Here is a 22,711-nt window from a genome sequence, read left to right on the forward strand (position 1 = left end):
AAACAGAACTATCAAAAACAACAGTTTAAATTTGATTGGCCAAAACAAACGTATCTCTTTGCACCAGTTTTCAGAAACGTTCTCTAGTGAGAGAAGAGCAGAGTGGAGGTGAGATTTCCTGCTAAATGACAAATGACAGAACAGGTCATTTTGCAGATGTACAAAGCTTCTGCTGTAATTGTAATTTTGCAGAATTCAGTCTAGATTTGGGATGGCCATCACATCATTCTGTCCTGTTTTGTACTGCAAACTTAAACAGTTAAACATGTGATATTTCACAGCCAAATGAGGCAAGTATTTTTCAACATTTTGCTCATCTATACCTCCAGTTTAACATCCGGCTTCTAAGTTGAGAACTGCAACCGTGGAACCTGTGTGTTTGACTGGACTATGAGGGGCAGAAAAAGCATGTCATACCATCTCACTAGGTATTGCTTGTGGGAGACAATGGGGTATAGTAGTGGGTATGGTAGTTTAGGCTCTTAACTTCTTTTATCTCTACTCCCCTCCTCTACTATGCCCCCCCTCTCCTGTGGATACCTCAGGGTTTGTTTGTTTTTTTGTTTTGTTTTTTTAAGTGCCTTAGGAGTTCGGTCTCTTTGGTATATGCTCTTGCCTATACCTAGTGTAGTTAGATATTTACATGTTTTTATTTAACATTTTTACCCCTTTTTCCTTAAGGTACCTCGCAGGGATTGATCCTAGGACCCAGAGGGGTGAACAGCCCGGCTGGTTCCTTCACTCTGGGTCCCTGCGAAAGGTAAGAAGCGGCTGCTGCCCACTTACCCTGCACTTCTTGGTGGCAGTACATCCCCTAAAGATGAGCTTTTAGCAGGATTCTTTTTTTATTCATTTTGGGCATTAGGGCTTTAGGTGCCCCACATAGGAAGTATAAATAGAGAACTGAGGCACAGCGATACAAGGATCCGTCTACCCCCGCCGACAGACTGACCGGCAAGCCCCCTCCTCATATTCGATCTCATTAATCGTCCAGCTGCATGCTGCTTTTCTCCTCTCTTCTGCCTCTCCAGTGACTGGTATCGTTCCTCTGTGTTAAATGTCCTTTTGTTTTTGCCATTGAAAGCCTGTTTTAAGTATTCACTAGCAGATTATTTAACAGTCTTTAGAGATTGGAGTGCTGTTACAAGGTTTGTGACCTAGTAGCTAAAGTAAAAACCTGCCCAACCCTGTAGCATTATTAAAAAAAAAAAAAAAATTAATAAAAAAATAAAAGATATTGGCCGGAGGGGTTATAGATGGGAGGGGGAGCAGGCTAGACAGATCTTTAGTGCCTTAATGCACACAGCATCCTCTATACTCCAAGGTGAGCAGTGTCCCCCAACTGGTAGTGCAAGTGAAATACTGTTAATAAACGGGATTGACAATCCCTGTGAATATATGGGTACTCAAGGATGGTAAATGAGATTATCCCAATATATATAGTGCCAAACTCAAAACACTGACATGATTCCAATGTGAGAAGATCACACACACAAAAATCCCTGGGTATGAGCAGCATATAATCTGCAAATCAGGTACTAATCACAACATAGATTTAGAGACAATTCATGTGGAAAAACCCAACTACTATGTGGCTACAACATATTACTATCTAACTAATTACCAGCGGATGGTTATAGGCTTATTTTAAGCAAGATTATTATAGTTATATAGCCTCAAGTACCAAATTCCAGTAAAATATATGTGGCTACAAGATAATATCATTGGACATGTGGACACACCTGTCAGATATTGGACATTGATAGCAAAAAAAAAAATAATTAAAAAAAAGTGTCAATATTATTGCCCATGACTGTATATGTCATATACATAAGTCAAGCAAAAAAGAGGGAATCCTGGATGAGGCAAATACCCATCTGCCCAACTCTTAGGGCTAATTCTACATTGCTATGCCAAGATCTCTGGCTGGCTTATCACAGTACTCTTCAATCATCCTTCTGTATCCATGATAAAGCCTTTTTATAATTCTTATCCTACAACAGTCCAATAACTGCATAAATAGAGACTCTAAAAGAGCCATATTCAACTTTCTTTAGGACAATCCGTGGACTGGTTTCATACCCCTTGCACTCCTCTCCCCCTCTGGACGACATCCCACGGTAAAATAAACTAATTTTTTTTCAGATTTACGTATCTTCCAGTGAACAGATTTATTTATTTAGCTTCACCCCCCATATTTTACCTTTCAATTTCAGACTTTCACAAAGTAAGATTTCCATTGTCTAATAAGTGTTTGTTTTAAATACTGGAAGATTTTGAAATTAGGACAGGATCCTTTTAAATACAGCAACATAATTTTTTAAAACTATTTTTTCATGAATGCTTCCAGAATCAATAAGTTTCTAAATAAGGCACGGTTGAGGCATAATTTTTTTTAAAAGAAGAAAAAAAAAAACCAAAAACATCCTGTTCTTCATTTTGTGGAGATACCTTATATTTTGTGTATGACACAAAGAAAACTTTATTAGTCAGACGAATCGCTAACAAGAATTTTCTTAAAACACAAAGTGACTAGTTGGCTTAAAGCTGCACTAATGCCTTGTGCAGGCCTGGACAACCTGTGGCTCGCCAGGTGTTGTGAAACTACAAGTCCCACATACCCTGTTGACAAACGGCTGGCTATTGTCTGGCACAGCATTCTGAAGCTTGTATTTTCACAACACCTGACCTGGTGTATACATTTTAGTATCAATGATTCCACTAGCAGGAGCCTCTGTGAAGCATATATTTTTTTTTATTATCTCTTTCACCATTTTAATATGGTGAGGAAAGAGGTGTGTGAGGTGGAGGACCAGGCATCCGATTGGTGTTTCTGCTCATTATCCCAGTTAGCCAGGCTGTCACAAGAACCACTGGCTCCTGTTAGGGGAATCACCTAGCAGAGAACTGATACTGATAGGGTGAGAAACAACGTAAAAAGAAAACCCTAAGACATTAAGCATGTTTACTTCCTATGAAATTGGCGCTATATGTTATGTAGAAAAGCTTCCACTCTTTCTAAACAGAATAATGGCTGTCACCCACCCCTCTAGTTTTTCTACCATTGGAACACTAGTTTGAAATGCTAATTTATCTAGAATTCAAACACATAGATAATAGTAAAGTGAGTGTTGTGTTTTTTTATGGCCTGGGCATATAAAAGCACTCCAGTTGTCAAGCTCAAGAGTATGAGAATCTCATTTATATGTGAGCAGAGCGGGCTGCTCTACATAAATCTCTGGCTACGAATATAGCTCAGATATTTAAGATAAACTTACAATGGAAAAAATGGCCACAAAATAGGTGACAATTTACCCTCAAATGGTAAATAACGAAGATCTCAAAAATCACCAAGCAGATCTGGGATCATATAGACAATTACTACACTACTTACATATGGGTGAGGAACTGGGAAAGTTATTTCACATATTTTATCTATATTATTCTTTGAAAACAAAAAAACACTAGTAATGACAATAAAGTATCATCACATTCTGTATATGCTGTGCAGGGTTATATTGAATGCTGTGCAACAATGGTCATGCAGGTAGGAACAATTAGCAATAGTTCCTGGCCTACATTTGTAGCTGTATGTTACTCACAATGCAGCCAATTAATTCAGTAGAGAACTCCCCAGAACACAAGTGTCTTATTTGTGTAGCAATGTTGATCTATCCATCTATCTATTGTGCATGGCTTAGTTTGTTTTTTTATTTATTTATTAATAATATAAAGGTTGGAGCAGTCTAATATTAAATGTCAAACAGTGACAATCATAGAAAAGCAAACACATGATTCTATTACAATTTATATTGAACAGTCAAATAAGGAAAACATAAAATGAAATACATAAAGTAGATAACCACGCAAACAGTAAAATGAGGGCACAAAAACTCAATGGCAGACTGAACTATTATTACAATTAATCTCAATCTGCATCATAAAAGTAGTTTCAGTGTTCATATTAGCCATGTTGTACCAATATGTATAGATATATTTGAGAGAAAACTGCACTTGACATAAAGTTGTTTTAGTAACCAGATTAAATTTGAAATTAAAGTAATAAGCCATTTGTAACAGTATATGTACACTGATCTTCAAATATATTTTAAGATTGTGTACTCATGAACAACTATGAAATCCAATGATTGGGGCCTGTGGTTCAGTAAAGGTGTAATATGATTCTGAAAACACGTACATATCATAAGCGGGCAAAACTGTTTACCCCAAGAGGTTATTCCTATACTACTAAGTGTAGCGTAACCTCACACACAACACCCCCCATTCCCTGCCAAAAAGTAATCAAAAAGGACAATACCAAGCGACTTGGTTGCAGGCTTTTACCTCCTTTATCTCCTTGGGAGGTTCTTCCTTTGGCACCTCTTCCTCGGCCTCCATTGGCTGGGGTTCCTCCACAATTGGCTCAGACTTAACAGGTTCTTTTACTTTCTCAACTTCTTTATCTAAAGAGAGTTATTAGACACTGCTGAAAACAACTTCCTCACAAGTGGTCTGGTCATGTTTCATAATAAAAACATAATGGAATGGTGACACATAAGTATACTATTTCGATAACAGAATAAATAGGTAAAACTAGCATTAGTCTCCCTCCAGTATCTGTCAAAACCATAGATATGAGCCACACACGGTTGTATCATATTTGACCATGAACTACCCAAGATCTGGTTAACTGAAACATATTGGCTGAGCTAGTATAAATGAGCCAAATGCAAACTGTGGCCTTATCAACTTCAAAGTTGTAGAAAAAGGTGGTGGTACAGTTGAACAAGATACAAGGTCTGGAGACCTCAAAAACAAAAGAAAAAAACAAACCTGCATTGATAGCCAATTTATCGCAGTGCTAGTTACAAAAACAAACTGAAACCATGCAAGCACCTACAAACTGAAGTGGGATCTACAGCATGAATGCATGTAATCTCACTACAGGTAAAGAGTAAAGCATTATATCAAGTCTACATGCAGCAAAACAAGTAACCAGGGAAAACGGTACCGATTTCCCTGCTATAGTGCACATAACTTTACCGAGTAAGGTGGAGTAAAACAAGAACGGAGGGAATGGGACAATTCATAACACAAGATATGGAGAATAATGCTTGGGAGCATAAAAGCACCCTAGGGGCAAAGGAAATATATTTTCCCTAAACAAAGAGAAATAAAAACAGGCGTTCTAAGCATAAACAAAGGTTACAATACATTCAAACACACATTACACAATGTTGCCAAACAATCTAGCTTTAAAATGAAGGGACTTTACTTGCATGCATTATTAATCCTAAACAGTATTTATATGTGCAGTGTCAAACACTTTATATGAATTTATAATCCTCCTGTGTTTCATTTACTCTCAAGTCCACATAAATGATCAATGTAAACAAAAAAGAAAACAATATTTGGCACACCAAGTCAAAGGAATAATAAAGGGGGAGGGAGATGCATACCCTTTTCTTTCAGTTCCTGAGGTTTGTCCCATGTAGATTCCAGAGTGCGGTTATTATAATAGTATGTTTTGCCATCAGCAGTTTTATATTCGGACCACTCTAACATTATCGTTGCTCCTGCTAACGTTGCAGGAGAAGCAGCAAGAGCCACTTGAGGGTGAATCATTGGGACAATTGGAGAAGCAATTCCAGGCAAGACACCTACAGACATTTTCACTAGATTAAAATTACACTTTTTTAGATACTGTGCATGGTAACAAGTGTGAATTAAACACATTCATATTTGCTATGATGACAAACTAGGGTTTCTAAAAATTAAAGGAATTGTTACATATAAATACATACAGGTAATTTAAGACAATATTTAAGCACAAATTACTAACAAGAAAAAAAAAAATCAGTTCAACAACACCCTCACAATGAGGCATAAATAAAGCAGAACGTATTGTTACACATTTTATGCCAATAAACAGTGTACATGTTTACGGCTTTATTACTAGAATATTTGCCAGAGTTTAACCTTTCTCAGTTTGCCTCAATGACTTCCTCTTGTCACTGTACAGGTATCTGTGTTTATAGCACTGCTATGCTGTACCAGACCAAATGAGTAAAGGAGCGAGAGATACCAGCAAGTGAAGCCTAGCAGATTGCTTAGTGATTCCAAACGAATATTGGTCTTTTGTAACATTACAGGATGCTACTGTATATATAAAAACATAAACAATCAGTGTCCCTTTTAAAAACACATTACCAACTTCTAAATGGATTGGCCCAAGTCAGATTTTAGCATTATCGATTGAATGGCAATTGTTTTGCATTCTTAAGGTGACCAACTGCTATACAACAAGAGTCTCACTTCCCAAGGTGCAAAGACTGGTACTCCTGAAGCTGCTGCAGGGCTGAGATATTAACTTATTTTGCTACAGGGTTTGTTGGATGTATCAATTATTTACTGTGATGACTTCATACAGCCAGTTGGATAGGAGTTGAGAGCTAAGCAGCAAAACAGAGCAGCAGTGAAAGAAACAGTTGCAAGTATACAAGCATACTGCTTCCCTAGGTACCGGTACAGTATAGACAAAGACCATCGAGGCAGCAATGTATAGCAATATAACAGTTCCTTGTATATTTTAAAAGTTACATAATTACTGAGGACAAGAATTAATTAGGACATATACTAGCCATGACAAACAATGTCTGAGACTTGTGGTGCAATTAGCCATCAAGACATTGTTTAAAGGGCAATTCCACTTTCTATAAGAAAATGATGAAATCAGACCTCACCATAAACAATGCACAGCTTCAATCCACTCATACTATAGTTCTAGTGGCAACATTTGGAATGCACTGGGACTTTCAATTGTTACTAGTGCAGACTGCTGTGTGTGTGAGGGGGCGCAGCTTTGGCAGACTGTATACATAGAAAAGGACCACAATTATTCAGGTATGGTACGGGAACAATTCATTTTAGAAAGTAGAACTGTCCTTTAAGGCAACAAAGCACATACATACACATGCAGAAAAAGTAACACTTAAAAGAAAAACAAAACTTAAGCAGTGTTGGGATAACAAGTAAACGTGTTAAAACTTTAAGACTGCTGAAGTCAGGTAAAACATAAAACATATCTAAGCATGTCTAATTACCTTCTAAATACAGGTAACTATACTGCTGTGCTGCGAAGGGGCAGGAGGAAAGGAGGTTGCAAAACACTGCACTTGAAAGTATGGGTATAAAATACACCAGCATTCACTACCATGCCAACTCAAACAAAAACATTAAAAAGTTACCGGTTTTGGTGGTAGCGACTGTCTTTACATACGGGCAGCTGACTATTTGCATCATTGCTACACCTGTAAAATGGATATGCAAACATGTTTGAATCTGGCTGTCACTGTGTCTGCTACCACTGGGGCTGAACACTAACACTGCAGTCATTATATTATTGACTCACCTCCACACTGCCACTAATTTCAGACATCTTCATAGTTGTGAGCAGTGTGAAAGTAAAGTTGCTTTGTAGTATGAATCCATGAAATGGGATCTGAAGTTACTGTAATTGTCTAATCTATGCTAGACTGTTTTACTGTAAACCGATTTTGTTTTCAAAGATGCAGTATAACTTATCTAAAAAGCAGGCATCACTAACTGTTTGCTGGAGGCTCAAAGTCCATATAGAAGTACAATTATGAAAAGTGGATGGACAACATGAACTGAAAAGAGAACTGCCTCTACGCCCAGTCTGTTTTCAGCAACAACAAAAATGCAGTTTGAAGGGAGTGCCAACGTGTACAGATTTACATGGAGCCAGCCTAAGGCATCCAAGCACTATGCACACTACCTGCCAGCAAGAACCAAGGAGCAAGGGAACTAAAATTGGTCAATAACATACTTTTCCCATATAAAAAGCAAATGTACATGCTTCCCTTAATGGGAGGTTATAACAATTTAATGTAATGCTTTATAGAGCCTTTTTAGATCAATGTAAACATTTCAGAGCGGGGAAAAAAAAAAACCCCAAAAAACATATGTTGGAATCTAATAAGAATAAAAATATAATATAAAATGTATGTTTTGCAAGGATTTTCTGCAAAATAGCTGTGAAAAATAAGCACATCTTAATAAAAGAAATGTCACGGGCAAGAGCACCTGTTGGATAATGAAAAGCTGCCAGCTGCAAAATAGGATCATCTGATACGTTTTCTACATCGTCATGTGACAAGCAATGGTGGTAGAAACTGGTAGAAACTGGATTACAAAATTAGTCACAAGAAGAATATAATTTACTATAATAATGGGTGTTTAATATATTCCATAATATAAAATTAGTTCATGCTTTTACTAAATATGTGATGCAAAACTGCTCAGATGACAACTATAGCCAATGCAGGGAGCTAAGAATATTAAATAAGCGTGTAAGTGATAAAGTTTTTGTGAAAAACATGGACGGAAGAGCAATAAAACAGTATTTACTAAAATATGCTAGAGGGCATATACAAATTATTAAGTAATTTGAAGGTAGAACAATTCTTTCTTGATTTGGTTACACAGTTCTAATATTATCACCAGAATTCTTCTTAAAAAGCTGTACAGATATACAGTAGGATCTGTTATACAGAAAAAAAAAAAAATGTAAAAAGCATAATATTGCTACTGTTTGGTGATGGCATCAAACAATCTGTCTTTTCCTACAATTACTGAAAGGAGCAATGCCGTAAAGGAGGGGGGTGCCAAGGTTTAGTTTATAAATGTTACGCATGGCACTCAAAATGACAGAAAAGGTAAAATTGTGGGAAAAGATAATCCAAGCATTTCACATCTCATAATTAGACTCTGTTCTGATGTTTTAAGGACTTCTTCAATCTTTTTTTTGTTGTTGTTAATTATATGAGATTTATTTTTTTTCTCTTTCGTCACCAAGACCAAAATACTTTTGTAATGCCGACAGGCAAGAAACTGCTCTCAAATGAAATGGAGCCAGAGTGCCTTTACCTCTTAACATTTAGTAGTGTGCTATAATTATTTATTAAAACATTTTCCCAATCTTTACAATAATGATCGTACAATGATACGACACTGCCACCTCCAGTCATTTCACAAAATGACAAGACTAAGAAAAAAAAAAAAAAAGATTCTACAAAACACTGTATTAAGAGAGCGGTCACTTGTTATACTGTCTGATCACATTGATCAACAGTAATGTTGAATGGAAATATGACCAAAACAATTTTCCCCCCAATATGTATTGTTTTTAAACTATGTGCTGTAAAAAGAGCAAATCTCACATTTGCAAACAAAAAAGCTTTAAACACCAGGTTTACAATGAAGTCAAACTTAGGGTATCATTTTAGAGGTTTGCATTATTTATTGCTGTCAATGTATTTTCTTTTATGAGGCCATGTGTGTGCCATTTAAGCAAACATTAAATAGAAATCATTAATCACTGTGCTAAAGGAAGGATTGATGGGGGAAAAAATAAAATAAAAAATAAAATAGTGTGCAGCTTCAATGTTCCACTTGCACACACTCTAGTCCATGTGTATGACAATATCAATTAGCAATAAAGCTTGAGTGTGCTGTGATTAATAACTGTCTGGATACATTACCTGGTAGTGGTATGGGCATGCCGGGAAGGGGAACACGAAATGGGGGTACCATAACTGGAGGGAAGGCTGGAATTGCTGCTGTGGGTTGTGGCAACGCATGAGGAACAGTGGGTGGCAATGTCTGGCACAGCGGCTGAGGAAGAGTTTGCACTGAAGAAACTGTGGGCAGAGAGGTTGCAACACTGATCGTGGATGCTGCTGTCACAGAAACAGAATTACTCTGGGATTGCTCAGGAGCAGATGAACCTGTGTGGTAGAAAAAGGATTTGTTGAGACAATAGATCGTTTGCATGTGCAGATGCTGTCCTCAGAATGTGGATACAAAAAGTAAATTCAAATGTTATGGTGTCATAGTAGTAAAGTGTATTTCGATTTCTCTATTTAAAAAGGGGTAAAGCTTTATAATAGCTAGTCATTTCACAACAACTTTTTATTTGTTCCTTTCTATTAATTAGATTGTTGTGCCAATTGTCTAGTCATCTATATGCAACAGTTAATTCACTGACTCCTATTTAAGATCTGTATTGTAACAGCCAGCTATGGCAGAGGCCTGCATCTTCAATGCTGCAATTTAAATCATGTCATTTCAAGCATGTAGTTTTACCTGGAGTTTGAACTGGACCTTGTCCACTTTTCAACTTGTACTTTTTCTTGACTATCAGACTAGCCAGACTTCTGTCCAAACATTATTAGTGGCTATTTGCAACATGATCTACCTGCATTACACTGACTGATTTCCAAGCCACCACCGACAGTACAATTATCCTCTCCTTCCTACTATGCTACCGTACCTAATCCTGTCCCCCGTTTCCCCCTTCCTCATTTCCCAATATTCTTACCACCTTTCTACCTGCCTTATCACATCAACCTACCGTCCTGCATCTTTGACACGTTACCATGCACCTTGTCCACTAAGTTTAATGTGCCCTTTGTGGCAGTGTTTTGAGTACACTTTAGGAAATTAAAGAAACATCATTGATTGCTATGAACACCATAAACATATCTACTTGAATCCACCTTTCTCTGTCTCCCTTCATTCCAACTGTATACACACCACCAAAAGATGCACCAAGATGTCAGACGCCAATGGCTGCTTTAATGGCGGATATTTCTCTTTTACTGTAGTTAGCTTACAAACTACTATAATTACTTATGTATTCAGTATTCCCCAAATGTCTGTAAGCTCACTTGAGCAGAACCAACTTTACCCACTATTTCAGGTCATTGCACAACATTTTTTGTACAGTCAATGTACAGCGTTTTGATACTTACTAGGCACCACCTGTGAAACAGAATTCGATGTGGTAGTATTAGTTGAAGACGACTGACTAACTGAAGAAGCCGATGTAGATACCATTATTGAAGGGCTGCTTGTTGTTGGAGAGGCACCTGTGACAGCCTGTGTATGAGCAGCCTGGTTCTGCACTTGAGCTTGTCCCTGAACTTGGGCTGCCTGAGCTTGTGCCTGAACTGCTTGGGCCTGGGCTTGAGCCTGGGCCTGCGCTTGTGCTGCCATCATTGGAGTCAGCTCGGACTGCTGGATAACCTTCACTCCATCCGGTTTACTCCATGAAGATTCACGGGTTCGAGCATTGTAAAAATAAGCCTAGAGGAAAAAAACCAGAAAAAATAGGGATGAGTAAAAAACACACAAAAAAAGTTCTCACATATAAACAAGCATCAATATAGACATATTAATATTGAAATATTAAAGATTTTATATTAGAACATGGTCTGGTTAGTTAATTAACCAACTGAGACATATCCTACTCAGTGATAAGTTGTCATGCTAGAGCAGGCTTGGTGATCGGTCGGAATGATCCATCCGACTTCGGGACCAGAGACAGGTTTGAATAGAACCCGTCATTTCTGGTTGTCTGGTACCGTGCAAATGACTCCTGCAGAAAGAAAAGAAGCGACACAGAGCCGCATCGCCCGTCTCCTTTCTGGATCACGGGGTGAGGATGTTGCAAAGAAGCGACGAGAGGCTGGACCTGACAGGTCTATCATATACCCTCTCGTCAGGATCCCATGAATCCAAAGGTCTTGGGAGGATCCTATCCCACTGTTCTTTGAACAGACTCAATTGTCCCCCCCAGTTCTGCTGCCGCAAGAAGGGGTGGATGGCAGTCAGGATGCTGGTTTTTCCGTAGCTTTCGCGGATTGCCGTCTCGTAGCGAGGGAGGACCTACCTCTAGCAAAAAAGTCCCCCCGAAAGTGCTGCCGAAAGGAGCCAAATCGAAGAGGTTTTGTCTTCATAACGTTCACTGGCAGAAAAGTGCTTTTACCACCCGTGACCTGGCAAATCATATTGTCCAATTCAGGGCCAAACAAACTTGCGCCTGAATATGGTAACGTTTCAAGTGATTTCTTAGATTCTGTATCCATGTCCCAGGACATCAGCCATAGCGTCCTTCTCGCTGCCACAGCAGAAGCCTGTATGTAGGAGGAAACAGAGGCTGCATTTTGAGCCGGCTCATTAGTATCCAGAGTCTTCCTTTAGATGCAAGGCAAGGGGAAGCAATTTTGAATCCTGCAGTCCCTCGGCCAATTGATCTGCCCATGCTTCCATCGCTCTGGCAAGAAAGATAGCTTTTAACTGAGCCTCGACCTTGCGGTCAGTGGCATCTTGCAGGGCTGCTGTACCCGGCACCGAAAGCGTAGTGTGGCAAGCTAAACGAGCTACTGGAGTGTCAACCTTTGGGATCTGTTCCCAGCAGGCCAGGTCCTCTTCCTGTAGCGGGTACAGGGTAAGGAATCTCCTTGGAATCGTAAACTTCCGGTCTGGCTGTTTCCAAGCTGCTTTTGCTATGTTTCTTAATTGCACTAATTGTGAAACGGATAACGTGTCTTCTCATTAGTATGAAAAGACCCTGATCTGAAGACTTGGGATCATCCAAATCCATAAAGTCCAAGGCTTGCTTCACTGCTAAGACCAGATCGCAAATGCCCTGATATTTAGAGGATTCTTCCGAGTCCATTATCTGCATAGAATCCAAGTCAAAAATGGCCTCGTCCTCCTCTTCTGAAGACCTCTCAGAATCAGAGAGGGATAGGAGAGGATTTGTAGACCGAAGCCTCTTATTTCTAGAGTCCAGATCTTGGAGCCCCTAGAAAACGGTTTATCTATCCAGGCCTCTGACCAAGGATAAGGACCACGTTGGTTCTCCAGAGGTAGGGCCAGGGTTCGTGACAGCAGATGGACCTGCCACAGCCACCTCTGATGTCCCGGCGGTCACTGGCATCTCCAATGCCACAGGAAGGGCAGTTTGCACTGAATCAGCGGGGAGAACAGCAGAAACCGCTGTTAAACCCGTAGGCTTAGTAAGTTGTTGGACCAGAGAATTAACAGACTGCGCCATGGAAAATACCCATGCTGGTTCTTCCGGTAGTGGTAGTACATTAGACTGGGCCTGCGTAGTGACCGTCCCTGCGTCACAGTCAGTACAAAGTGCCCCCGGGTCCTTTTGTCCAATAGGCAACTTAACCTTACATTTTGAACAAGTGAAATATTTTGTAAGTGGTGCTTTTCCCTTGTCTGACATTTGTTTTAAGAGGAAAAACACACTTAAGCAATAGCAATACAGTCACACAAGATATAGCTTGAATAAATATAAGTATAGCAACTAATCTATACAGTAAAAGTTGTGTCTTGTATCTTGAAATTTGGCAGAATACAAACTGATTTTATTACTATTTGCCAACATAGACCAAAATATCCCTCTATCTAATATGAATAGAAAGGTATATAATCATGGTACTCCGCATTCCAGCTAAGCACGACATGCAGGAGAGGAGTCAGTCAGCAGTGTCCCCTGAAGATAGTGTTAGGCTGAGTAAGTCTGTCTTCCCGGGCAATTGCTTTGGTGCGCAGATGGGTTCATCCATGTATGTGGAAGAGGTGAGGGAGCTCTATAGTCCTTAGCTTCCCCCCCCCCCCCCCCCCATGTCCTGGTGCTGCTCGTTGAATCGGTGTTCTCCCCTTACTGTGGCGGCCACCACATGTTCTATCCTCCGTCCTGGCTAAAAAAACGGATCCTGCAGCTTAAGCCAAGATTCCCCCCTCTTTCCTCTGAGGGGGGAGCCTGGTATACCCCAGCAAAATGGTGGTCGCCATCGCTCCGAGTACCGACACTCTATGCCTGTAAAGGCAGCGCCTTTTTTCGGGAGGCTGTCAGTGTGACAGCCGCCTGTCCACACTGTTAAAACACTGCCAGCTCTGTCAGTGAGAGCTATTCAGCTATCACAAGACAGATTAGTGCCGCTGCCCCATAGGAGTGTGCTCTCTATCTGTAGAACACACTCCTCAGATCCAAATAAAATAAAAATAAAGGAAAAATAAAATTATAAAACTACTAGCACAAAAAGTAAGCCCAACTCCCCTGGGCACTTAATCTAAACTGAGGAGCTACAAGGGGTTGCAGAGGGGAGGGGTCGGTCATCTTGATACATTAAACAAGTTAACTAGTTAAGTGCCAACTCCAACAGGTCCTCATCTAAGCCTGAAGAGCAACTCAAGTCAACATGCGCATACACAAAGAATGGTAAAAACAATGGCAACACCAAAAACAAAACCACCACTTATTATTAATGTAATATATCCAGGAAGTGGGTATTATTCTACATGCACCTATAATATGCAGAATTCATATTCCAAATGGTTGCATTACTAACCTTGCCATCTGGAGTCTTATTCTCTACCCAGATTTCCTCATTTAGTGGCAATGTTGGTGCCTGTGTAGGAGCAGTAGTTTGGCTGGGATTTGACATTGTTGCAGGTGAAGACACTGGTGGCATCCCTGGCGGAAACAGCATTCCAGGAGGTGGCATACTTCCAATATGAGGGGGCATGAAGGGAGGTCGCTGTGTAAAGATAAAACATTATCACAAATGTATAGATACAAAATAAAAACATTACAAAGTATTGCAATAGAGATTATTTTTAAGAAGCCACAATGATCCAAAATTTTAACGTACAACTAGTTAGCAGACTCAAAGTTCAATGTTCAGCAATTTTCCAGAGGTCATCAGTGAGGAGCGGATTCCTGTCCTAAGTATGGTAGCATGTTGGCTTAGTGGTTAGCACTTCTGCATCACAGCACTGGGGTCATGAGTTCAATTCCCAACCATGGCCTTATCTGTGTGGAGTTTGTATGTTTTCCCCGTGTTTGTGGGTTTCCTCCCACATTAAAAAAAACATACTAATAGGTTAAACAACAAACATAAGGGAAAGATGGCGCTATTGGTAATATACTTATAGTCCTTGGAACCAAATGGTGAATGGTGAATGTAAGTCAATGCATAAAATGTCCTGAATTCCAAAAAAGTATTTGGAATTCAGGACATTTTATGCATTGACTTACATTCAACATTTGGTTCCAAGGACTAGAAGTATATTACCAATAGCGCCATCTTTCCCTTATGTTTGTTGTTTACATGTGATAAGAGAGTACAATTGGGAATTGTGTACTGTAAGGTGAAGGGCTGCCTTTGGTTTTACTGCGCAGAAATACCCCATTTTGCTGTTCTGTTTTTGGTATACTAATAGGTTAATTGTCTGCTATTAAATTGACTCTAGTCTCTGTGTGTGTGTATATGTTAGGGAATTTAGACTGTAAGCGCCAATGGGGCAGGGACTGATGCGAGTACATCGCTGCAGAATTAGTGGCACTATATAAATAAATGATGATTGTTTGAGGACTTGATTGTTCTGCTGACCTTTTAGGCACAAAACACAAGTCAGGAATATTAATCAGATATTGCAGGGGTGGGCACAGCCGGATAGGTATGTAGACCACAGAAATATTTAGGGCATGAAGGACTAGAGGTTTATTAGAGACAAGGACTAAGGGCAAGCTTGAAGGGACAGCTTAAAAGGGTATAGAGATTCTGTGCTGTGGTGTTTGAGAAGTGAAGCATAAAAGCTTCCTCACACATCTTCAACACATGTTCATTTTACTAACGTTAACCAATGCCAAAGTGCACTTAGACGTAAAATACAGTAGTCACAGGCAACATTGTTTCCAATGCCAAACTCTCCTGTTTATTCACACCATAACATGTGTTAAACTTCAATGTGCTGAAAACAAAATGTGTACTGTAGTCACTGCACTTTATCATGTGTTCCAATGTGAAAGTTTTTCATAGGGAACAAATTCCCCAGTGACCACTCTGCTTCTCCAGTTTAAATGCAGTCCGAGTATGGTTAATGCAGTCCAGTGCTAAATTGTTAACAGATGATTAAACGTTAAACCCTATATGATATTGGGATATGATATTAAGATTATATATATATATATTTATATACACACACACACACATACATACTAGTACAGACTTCTATATTCTTTAGATACAAAAATTGTTTTACTGAGCATAGATCACCTCTACACAAGATTTACACACAACACTAAAGACTGTTTTAAACTGCCTGATACATATTAATGATCCATCACAAAAACTAGCTATGAAGAAAAAAAAATGTTTATATCATCTTGCAATGCATATTCTAAAAAGCAATGTAGACATTTTAAATAAACTAGAATAGTTGGCTGTGAATGTGCTATTTCTACCTGAAGATGCGGAGGGCCTATTGGAGGAGGAATGCCACTTGGTGGTGGTATTGGTGGCATATTTGGATCAAAAGGAGGTCGTCCAAATGGAGGACGTGGTGGTGGCGGAGGTCCACGCATCATTCCAAACGGAGGAGGGGGACGCAGAAGAGGAGGAGGACCTCTCAAGACAGCAGTGGGTGGAGGTGTAGGACCACGAAATCGCAGGGCTTGCTGCTGCTGCTGCTGTTGTTGTTGTTGTGCCATCCTGAAATAAATTTAACAAGGTTTTATTATTTATTTATATAGTGCCAATCATATTAAACAGAGCTGTAGAGAGAATATGCAATCACTCACATCAGTCCCTGCTTCACTGGAGCTTACAGGCTTAATTCCCTAACACTATTCTTCAAATTTCTATGTGCAAAAGTGACTATCAAGAGAAGTTCTTTAATAGGTTGTATTTTTAACAAACATCTGGCAAACCAGCAGGTTCATAGTAGGACTTTAGTATTTTTTCATTAGTATGAACTGTTAACTTGCCATGTCAAGTAAATATACAAAGATTAAAAGAAAATGTCCATTAGTATTGCCCTCCCCACTGCTACCTTCATATCGCCATTGTTCTCCACTGTATAAAGAACACTGGAGAACTCCTTGTGCGACCAAACATTTATTCTGGGGCTGATTGGAGTCTAGTGAAAGAACAACCAGATTGGACAGATGTCATGGATATTAACTCAAGGAATGCCTTCACTACACACCATCGGATCAAAACAGAATGAATATTTCACCATGTGTGGAGTCCCCGAGGCTCCAGGTCTGCCGTCTCCCAGCAGTCAGTATACAGCGAGGACTGGCAAAGATATGAAGGTAATGCTGGAGGAAGGGGGGAGGAGTCCAGTGGAGTGACGCACGTGAAACTGCTACATCGAAAGAAATAAAAAAAACATTTTAAACAGATTACAGTCATTTTATAAAACTACATATATTAGGGATACTTTATGAAAGCCTATTTGTGAAAAGAATATACTTTACAATTAAGGGCAAAGTTATATGGAAATGTTCGTTATAACAGAAACAAAAAAGTGAAAGAAAACATGAATGCACTTATTTTAAAATGCCATGCAAGATAAATATGTGTTTTATACAGACATAAATCAGCTTTACAAACTGCCTAAACTGACTAGAAGTTTCACTCTCTCAACATAGGTGGTATTTTCATATATAATTTCCTAACCATGGCAATGCTATGCTCTAATTATCTTTCATTTATTTTTTAGAAAAGTAATATGTAAACCGCCAAGAGTAATGACCAAAAGTTGAAAGTATATACACTCTTGCAAGTTAGAGCAGGCAATCAAATATCTGTAAAAAATGGCCCCACAGATAAGTGTGGCCAAATCCAAAAGTTCTGCCCATTCAGTGCCAGGCCAAACATGGAGATCCAACAGGACACCACTGGCATACCTGACAAAGAATCCAACTTCAGTTTCTGTGCATCCTGATGGAAAGCTGCTAAACTCAGACGATGGGGTAAATGTATCATACTCCGGTTTGTACAAGTCGCCGGAAATCGGAAGTTTCCCTTTACAAGGCAGCGCCGCTTTAAATTTTAGCTGTCGACTAGCCGATTTACGGCGACTTGTACAAACCGGAGTATGATACATTTACCCCCATGTGTTATCCAGATTGATGGCATTTTGAGGCCCACACATTGAGATTTAAGCTACTTATGTCTTTAGAGAAAAACAAAGCTAAATTGGATGCTAAAATTGCAGTATACATGGATACCTGCATGATGTGGGACAGACTTGGCAGCATGTAGTGAGCAACCTACAAGGAGACACAAGACAGTATAGTCTACTCTACAGCATATCAATATATTGTTTCAAGTTTAGTTACTCTTTGAAATGTTTATTTTTTATTTATTGGTTTGTGCACCCTTCAAACTATTGTTAAATTAAGTGCTTTATATTTGTGCCTTGTTGTTCTCTATCAAAGCATTTATATCTATTCAGAGTTGTTTCAGAGTTGTTTATTTTTGTTTATATTTTTATTGCATTTGGAAAGCATTTTGTGGATACAACTATACATATAATGCTATAGTAATTAGTAGTTAATAGTTAATGTATCTAATAAACATTAGTAAATGTAAAATACTGTTAAAATATTTACAAACAATAAACATAACACCTAAAGCTGTTTATTTTTTTCTAATTTACATTTTATAGGTGGGTAGTAACAAAATAATAGTATGTTAGAAAAAAAGCAAGAGACTACAGAGTACTTAGAAGTAGCCTTAATTTGTAACAATTCTACCTGTAAACTGTAACAAGAGTATCTTGCTGTGGTTAACTACAGAATATGAAATGACAGTGTAAATAAGTATTACCCGCTGCCATTAAATGACATGGTTTTACTAGGATTTTTAACACTAGTCCAATGCATTTAAACGGGTCGGACAATGAGACCAATGTCAACATACCCACTAGTGTTCAGAAGTATTTAATTAACACAGCTCTGGACAATCAGACAATTAATGAAGGGGTACTTACTACATGCTGCAATATTTATTAAGTTTCCTAATCAAGGACATGAATGGTGAACTTCAGCAGACAACTATGCATTTAGAATAACTAGACTGTGTGCCATGTTTGCTAATGAAATCCGGATCCCTTCCTTTATAAGAAACACACACTAAGGGCAAGATTTACTAAGCTGCGGGTTTGAAAAAGTAGGGATGTTGCCTATAGCAACCAATCAGATTCTAGCTATCATTTATTTAGTGCTTTCTACAAAATGACAGCTAGAATGTGATTGGTTAGGCAACTTCCCCACTTTTTCAAACCCGCAGCTTAGTAAATCTAGCCCCAAGACTCATTTAGAGTTTTGAGAAAAAACGGCTAAAGTGTGCAATTTTGTAACTTGACAAAGTCACATTCAGCTGCAAGAAAGAGTGAGGCTGGGTTAAAAAGTGTGGACAGATTAGAGTTGGGAGTAGGCACATCCTAGCGCAAATCTAAATGGCAGTGTCCAGTATGTGGGTGCTACATGCAGTTTTTTCACTGCATGCAAACATTGCAACATGGTTTGTCCAAGTGTAAGTCTAACATTTGGCAGGATTTGCTGTAAAATCTAAATTCACTCTCTGCAGTCTATTAATGAAAATGCAGCGATGAGATTTTCTATGGCCGCGGAAAGAAAATCGCATATCGTCATAATTTACCATTAAAATCTTGATGAGGCACCTGAGCGCCACTGGCCCAGAGTGGTATGAATTACTTATCACTTCACCAGACCAGTTTGAAGAGGTACAGATTTGCATGGGAAAACTATCTCCGGCGAGACCTGCAGAATTTTACTGCCGGCAGGGCGATGCCCTATCTCCAGCAAAAGACACCCATTTTCGCTGGAGATAGGACTGTTTGTCCTTTAATTAACAGACCTATAAATGAGGCCCTCTATGAAACTATCAAACTGTAGTTAAAGAAAAAAAAAGTATGTGGACACAGCTTTATTTGCTAGCCATAAACCAATAAATAAGCTCCACTGCAATAGAAACCTTTAGCAATATTTTTTTTACATTAAACACCACCTTTGAAACCTACCTTAGCTTAAAATGCTAAATTAATGCATTCATTTACCACTTTCAGGTGTAAGAGATAGCTGCCTTGTACGTGGAGATTACAAAATATATTATATATATATATATATATATATACACACATATACACACACAGAGTTTAAAAGCCATAATATCAGAGCTATGGCAGTGTGATCCTCCCATGCTAGCAAAGAACAATTCCTGTACTTGCTCCACTATGGGAGGAGGGGCAATCTATGCAACAACCCACATATGAATAGGAGTTGTGTGATTATAGTAAGACGCAAAATCAGCAACAACAAACATGTAAGAAGTGAAAGGAACAGATGTACAGGGCGATCTAGTAATAAATGATGGTACTGTTGGGATCCCTCCCCCCATACTGTCTACATTACACCCGGTCATCGGACCTACACACACCCCAATAGAATCAGTGTCCCAATAACAGACATGTGCACTGCTGGACACGTTACATATAGCAGTATCAGTGCGCGGGCTGTGCTGTGGCCGAGCCACCCAGCACACACATCCGCCCCTTACACATACAGCCGCAGCGGTGTACCCGCCGTCACATACCTAATCTCACTATTGTATCTCTCGACATCGGAGTCCCCGCGTTCCGCCATTACAGGAACAACCGACCGCTTCACGACTGCTCCACCCACACACTGACCACCTGACTGACATACCCCTGGTGCTATTGGCTGAAGGACATGTCAGTCAATGTTGGTTCCGGGTACTGTGAGTGACAATTTCCTGTAGAGGAAGGCCAACAAACGCACAGCGAGGTGGAGAGAGACACCAGCGCCTCCTACTGGCGGATGTGGGGCGCATGCGCAGAATGCACAACCGCTGGGCCCTAGTACGGGCATATGCCCCATGTCTTTGATTTACTATTCCACAGCAGCTGAGTAGTTGTTGTCACTTTCGATAGTGTTGACCAGCTAAATCAGATATGGAGAACCTTTTTTTGTTGGATTTCCGCATTAATTTAGCTGTAAACAAATAAGGCTGCATTCAAGAAACTTCAATTAAGTATACTTAAAAATTACCATTATTTTGTAAAACTAACTTAAATCTAAAGTTAACTAAGCTTTTAATGACTTTGTTATGTCTGTTTTTTTGTTGGAAAGCATTTGAATATTTGGGCTCAGCATGGAGATCCACAGTTTCAGCTGATCCTTAAGTGTGTCTTGTTTAAGGGGTAGGTAGGAAAATGTAGATTTGCAGCAATAAGTGGTTGAAAAGTATTTTTGGGCTTGCCGAAAGCATGGGTTTTCTACTGCATTTTTCCGTATTTCAATTGGATCTTTCTTAGCATCAAATAATGACTTTAGAAAATACTTGCCTACTTTTGGCAAGTTGTATCCGGGACGGGGGCATGTCTAGAGGGCGGACATTCCGGGAGAGTTGGCAAGTATGCTTTAGAATGCCTTCTACTGAGAGCTCAATCAATTCCATCTCTACTTCTTTAGGTGCCTAGGGGACATCAACTAGGTGAGGCTGAAATGGTAATTTGAGTGTGATGTCATGATCCTCAAAGTCAGTGAACCTTTCATTGTATTCTCAAATTAATAAGTCTATAACAGCTGCTTATTCTTCAAAGGAGTTGCATATATCATCCTGCTCATCAGTGACCTTTGCTAACTGGGGAATATGTCCATCCTAAATTTCCTTGTGAAGATGAAGTGTTTTGAAAAAAGATAGCTTTTTCGAAATACTTGGATTTTTTGCCACATATTATATATATATACTTAGTTTTATCTTGTAAAGAAATATTAACATAATTTTGATTTAACAATATCACACAGAAATGCAGCATTCCTATAGAAATCATCTTTCAATTATACACATTGCTGATCTTGTCCACAGGCCTGACGCTCCCATTAGGCAGCGTTAGGCATCTGCCTAAGTCGCTGGGCTCTGGTGGGCACCACAGAGGTTAAATACATTGAGTAATACTGTGCGGCGACTGCTGAGCATAGCTTTCAGGGCCGCCGCACAGCTTGAGATAAATCTACAAGGAGGGGGAAGGGACTATTGATCGCCATCGCCGCCCTCCCCTCCAACAGCCGATGGGGCACACCGTCCCCTCACTGACTGTCGGGCGTGACATCATCATCACGTCCCGACAGTGTCAGGAGCCCGGCAGAGAGGAGCAGCTTCATGGAGACAAGTTTCAGGTAAGGAAAGAGGGGAGGGGGGCATTGGTAGGCTACAGGGGGGGGGATATTAAGATCCAGGGAGGGGTGACTGAGATCTGGAGATGGGACATTGAGATCTAGAGATGGGACATTGAGATCCAGGGAGGGGATATTGAGACTCGGTGGGGCACATTGAGTCCCATGGGGGGGGTGGTGGGGGGGTAGTGGTGTGATGCAAAGGGGGGGCAGTGGTGTGATGCAGGGAGGGGGGGCAGTGGTGTGATGCAGGGGGGACACATTGAGATCCAGGGAGTGGTGACTGAGATCTAGAGGTGGGACATTGAGATCCAGGGAGGGGATATTGAGACCCAGGGGGGGCACATTGAGTCCCAGCAGTGTGCTTGAGAGGGGACAGTTGGGTTATGCAGAGGGTGGGGCAGTGGTGTGATGCAGGGGGAGCAGTGGTGTGATGCAGAGGGGGGTAAGTGGTGTGATGCAGGGGGGGGGCAGTAGTGTGATGCAGGGGGGGGCAGTGGTGTGATGCAGGGGGGGCAGTGGTGTGATGCAGAGGGGGGGTAAGTGGTGTGATGCAGGGGGGGGCAGTGGTGTGATGCAGGGGGGGGCAGTGGTGTGATGCAGGGGGGGCAGTGGTGTGATGCAGGGGGGGCAGTGGTGTGATGCAGAGGGGGGTAAGTGGTGTGATGCAGAGGGGCGTAAGTGGTGTGATGAAGGGACATGTTAGGGCCATCTATTTGGATTACTTGTTATTTCCATGTGGACCAATAAAGGAAAGAAGAGGCCCATGCCTTTAACAAGTGCATAATTCCTAGGCTTATTGTGTCAAGT

The 22,711-nt window shown here is 40.1% G+C and overlaps 1 protein-coding gene across 9 annotated transcripts in view; it reads right to left on the minus strand.

Moving 5' to 3' along the window:
• The window catches only part of TCERG1 (transcription elongation regulator 1), a 39,003-nt gene extending 18,596 nt beyond the window's left edge, over positions 1 to 20,407 (minus strand). For 2 of the 9 annotated variants that reach the window (XM_075209662.1, XM_075209670.1), the window contains exons 1-9: positions 20,298 to 20,402; positions 16,909 to 17,040; positions 16,136 to 16,382; positions 14,238 to 14,426; positions 10,836 to 11,169; positions 9,564 to 9,809; positions 7,248 to 7,310; positions 5,460 to 5,675; positions 4,345 to 4,463 (exon numbers count right to left, since the gene is read on the minus strand). In XM_075209662.1, coding sequence (XP_075065763.1) covers positions 4,345 to 4,463; positions 5,460 to 5,675; positions 7,248 to 7,310; positions 9,564 to 9,809; positions 10,836 to 11,169; positions 14,238 to 14,426; positions 16,136 to 16,382; positions 16,909 to 17,040; positions 20,298 to 20,347 — 1,596 coding nt within the window. In that variant the 5' untranslated portion in view covers positions 20,348 to 20,402. Of the gene's footprint in view, positions 1 to 4,344; positions 4,464 to 5,459; positions 5,676 to 7,247; positions 7,311 to 9,563; positions 9,810 to 10,835; positions 11,170 to 14,237; positions 14,427 to 16,135; positions 16,383 to 16,878; positions 17,041 to 20,297 lie in introns of those variants that run through there. The other 7 variants (XM_075209664.1, XM_075209663.1, XM_075209668.1 and 4 more) reach the window with 7 other exon arrangements.
• Between the last annotated feature and the right edge of the window lie 2,304 nt (positions 20,408 to 22,711).

Source organism: Mixophyes fleayi, chromosome 4 (assembly GCF_038048845.1).
Source record: "Mixophyes fleayi isolate aMixFle1 chromosome 4, aMixFle1.hap1, whole genome shotgun sequence".
NCBI lineage: Eukaryota > Metazoa > Chordata > Amphibia > Anura > Limnodynastidae > Mixophyes > Mixophyes fleayi.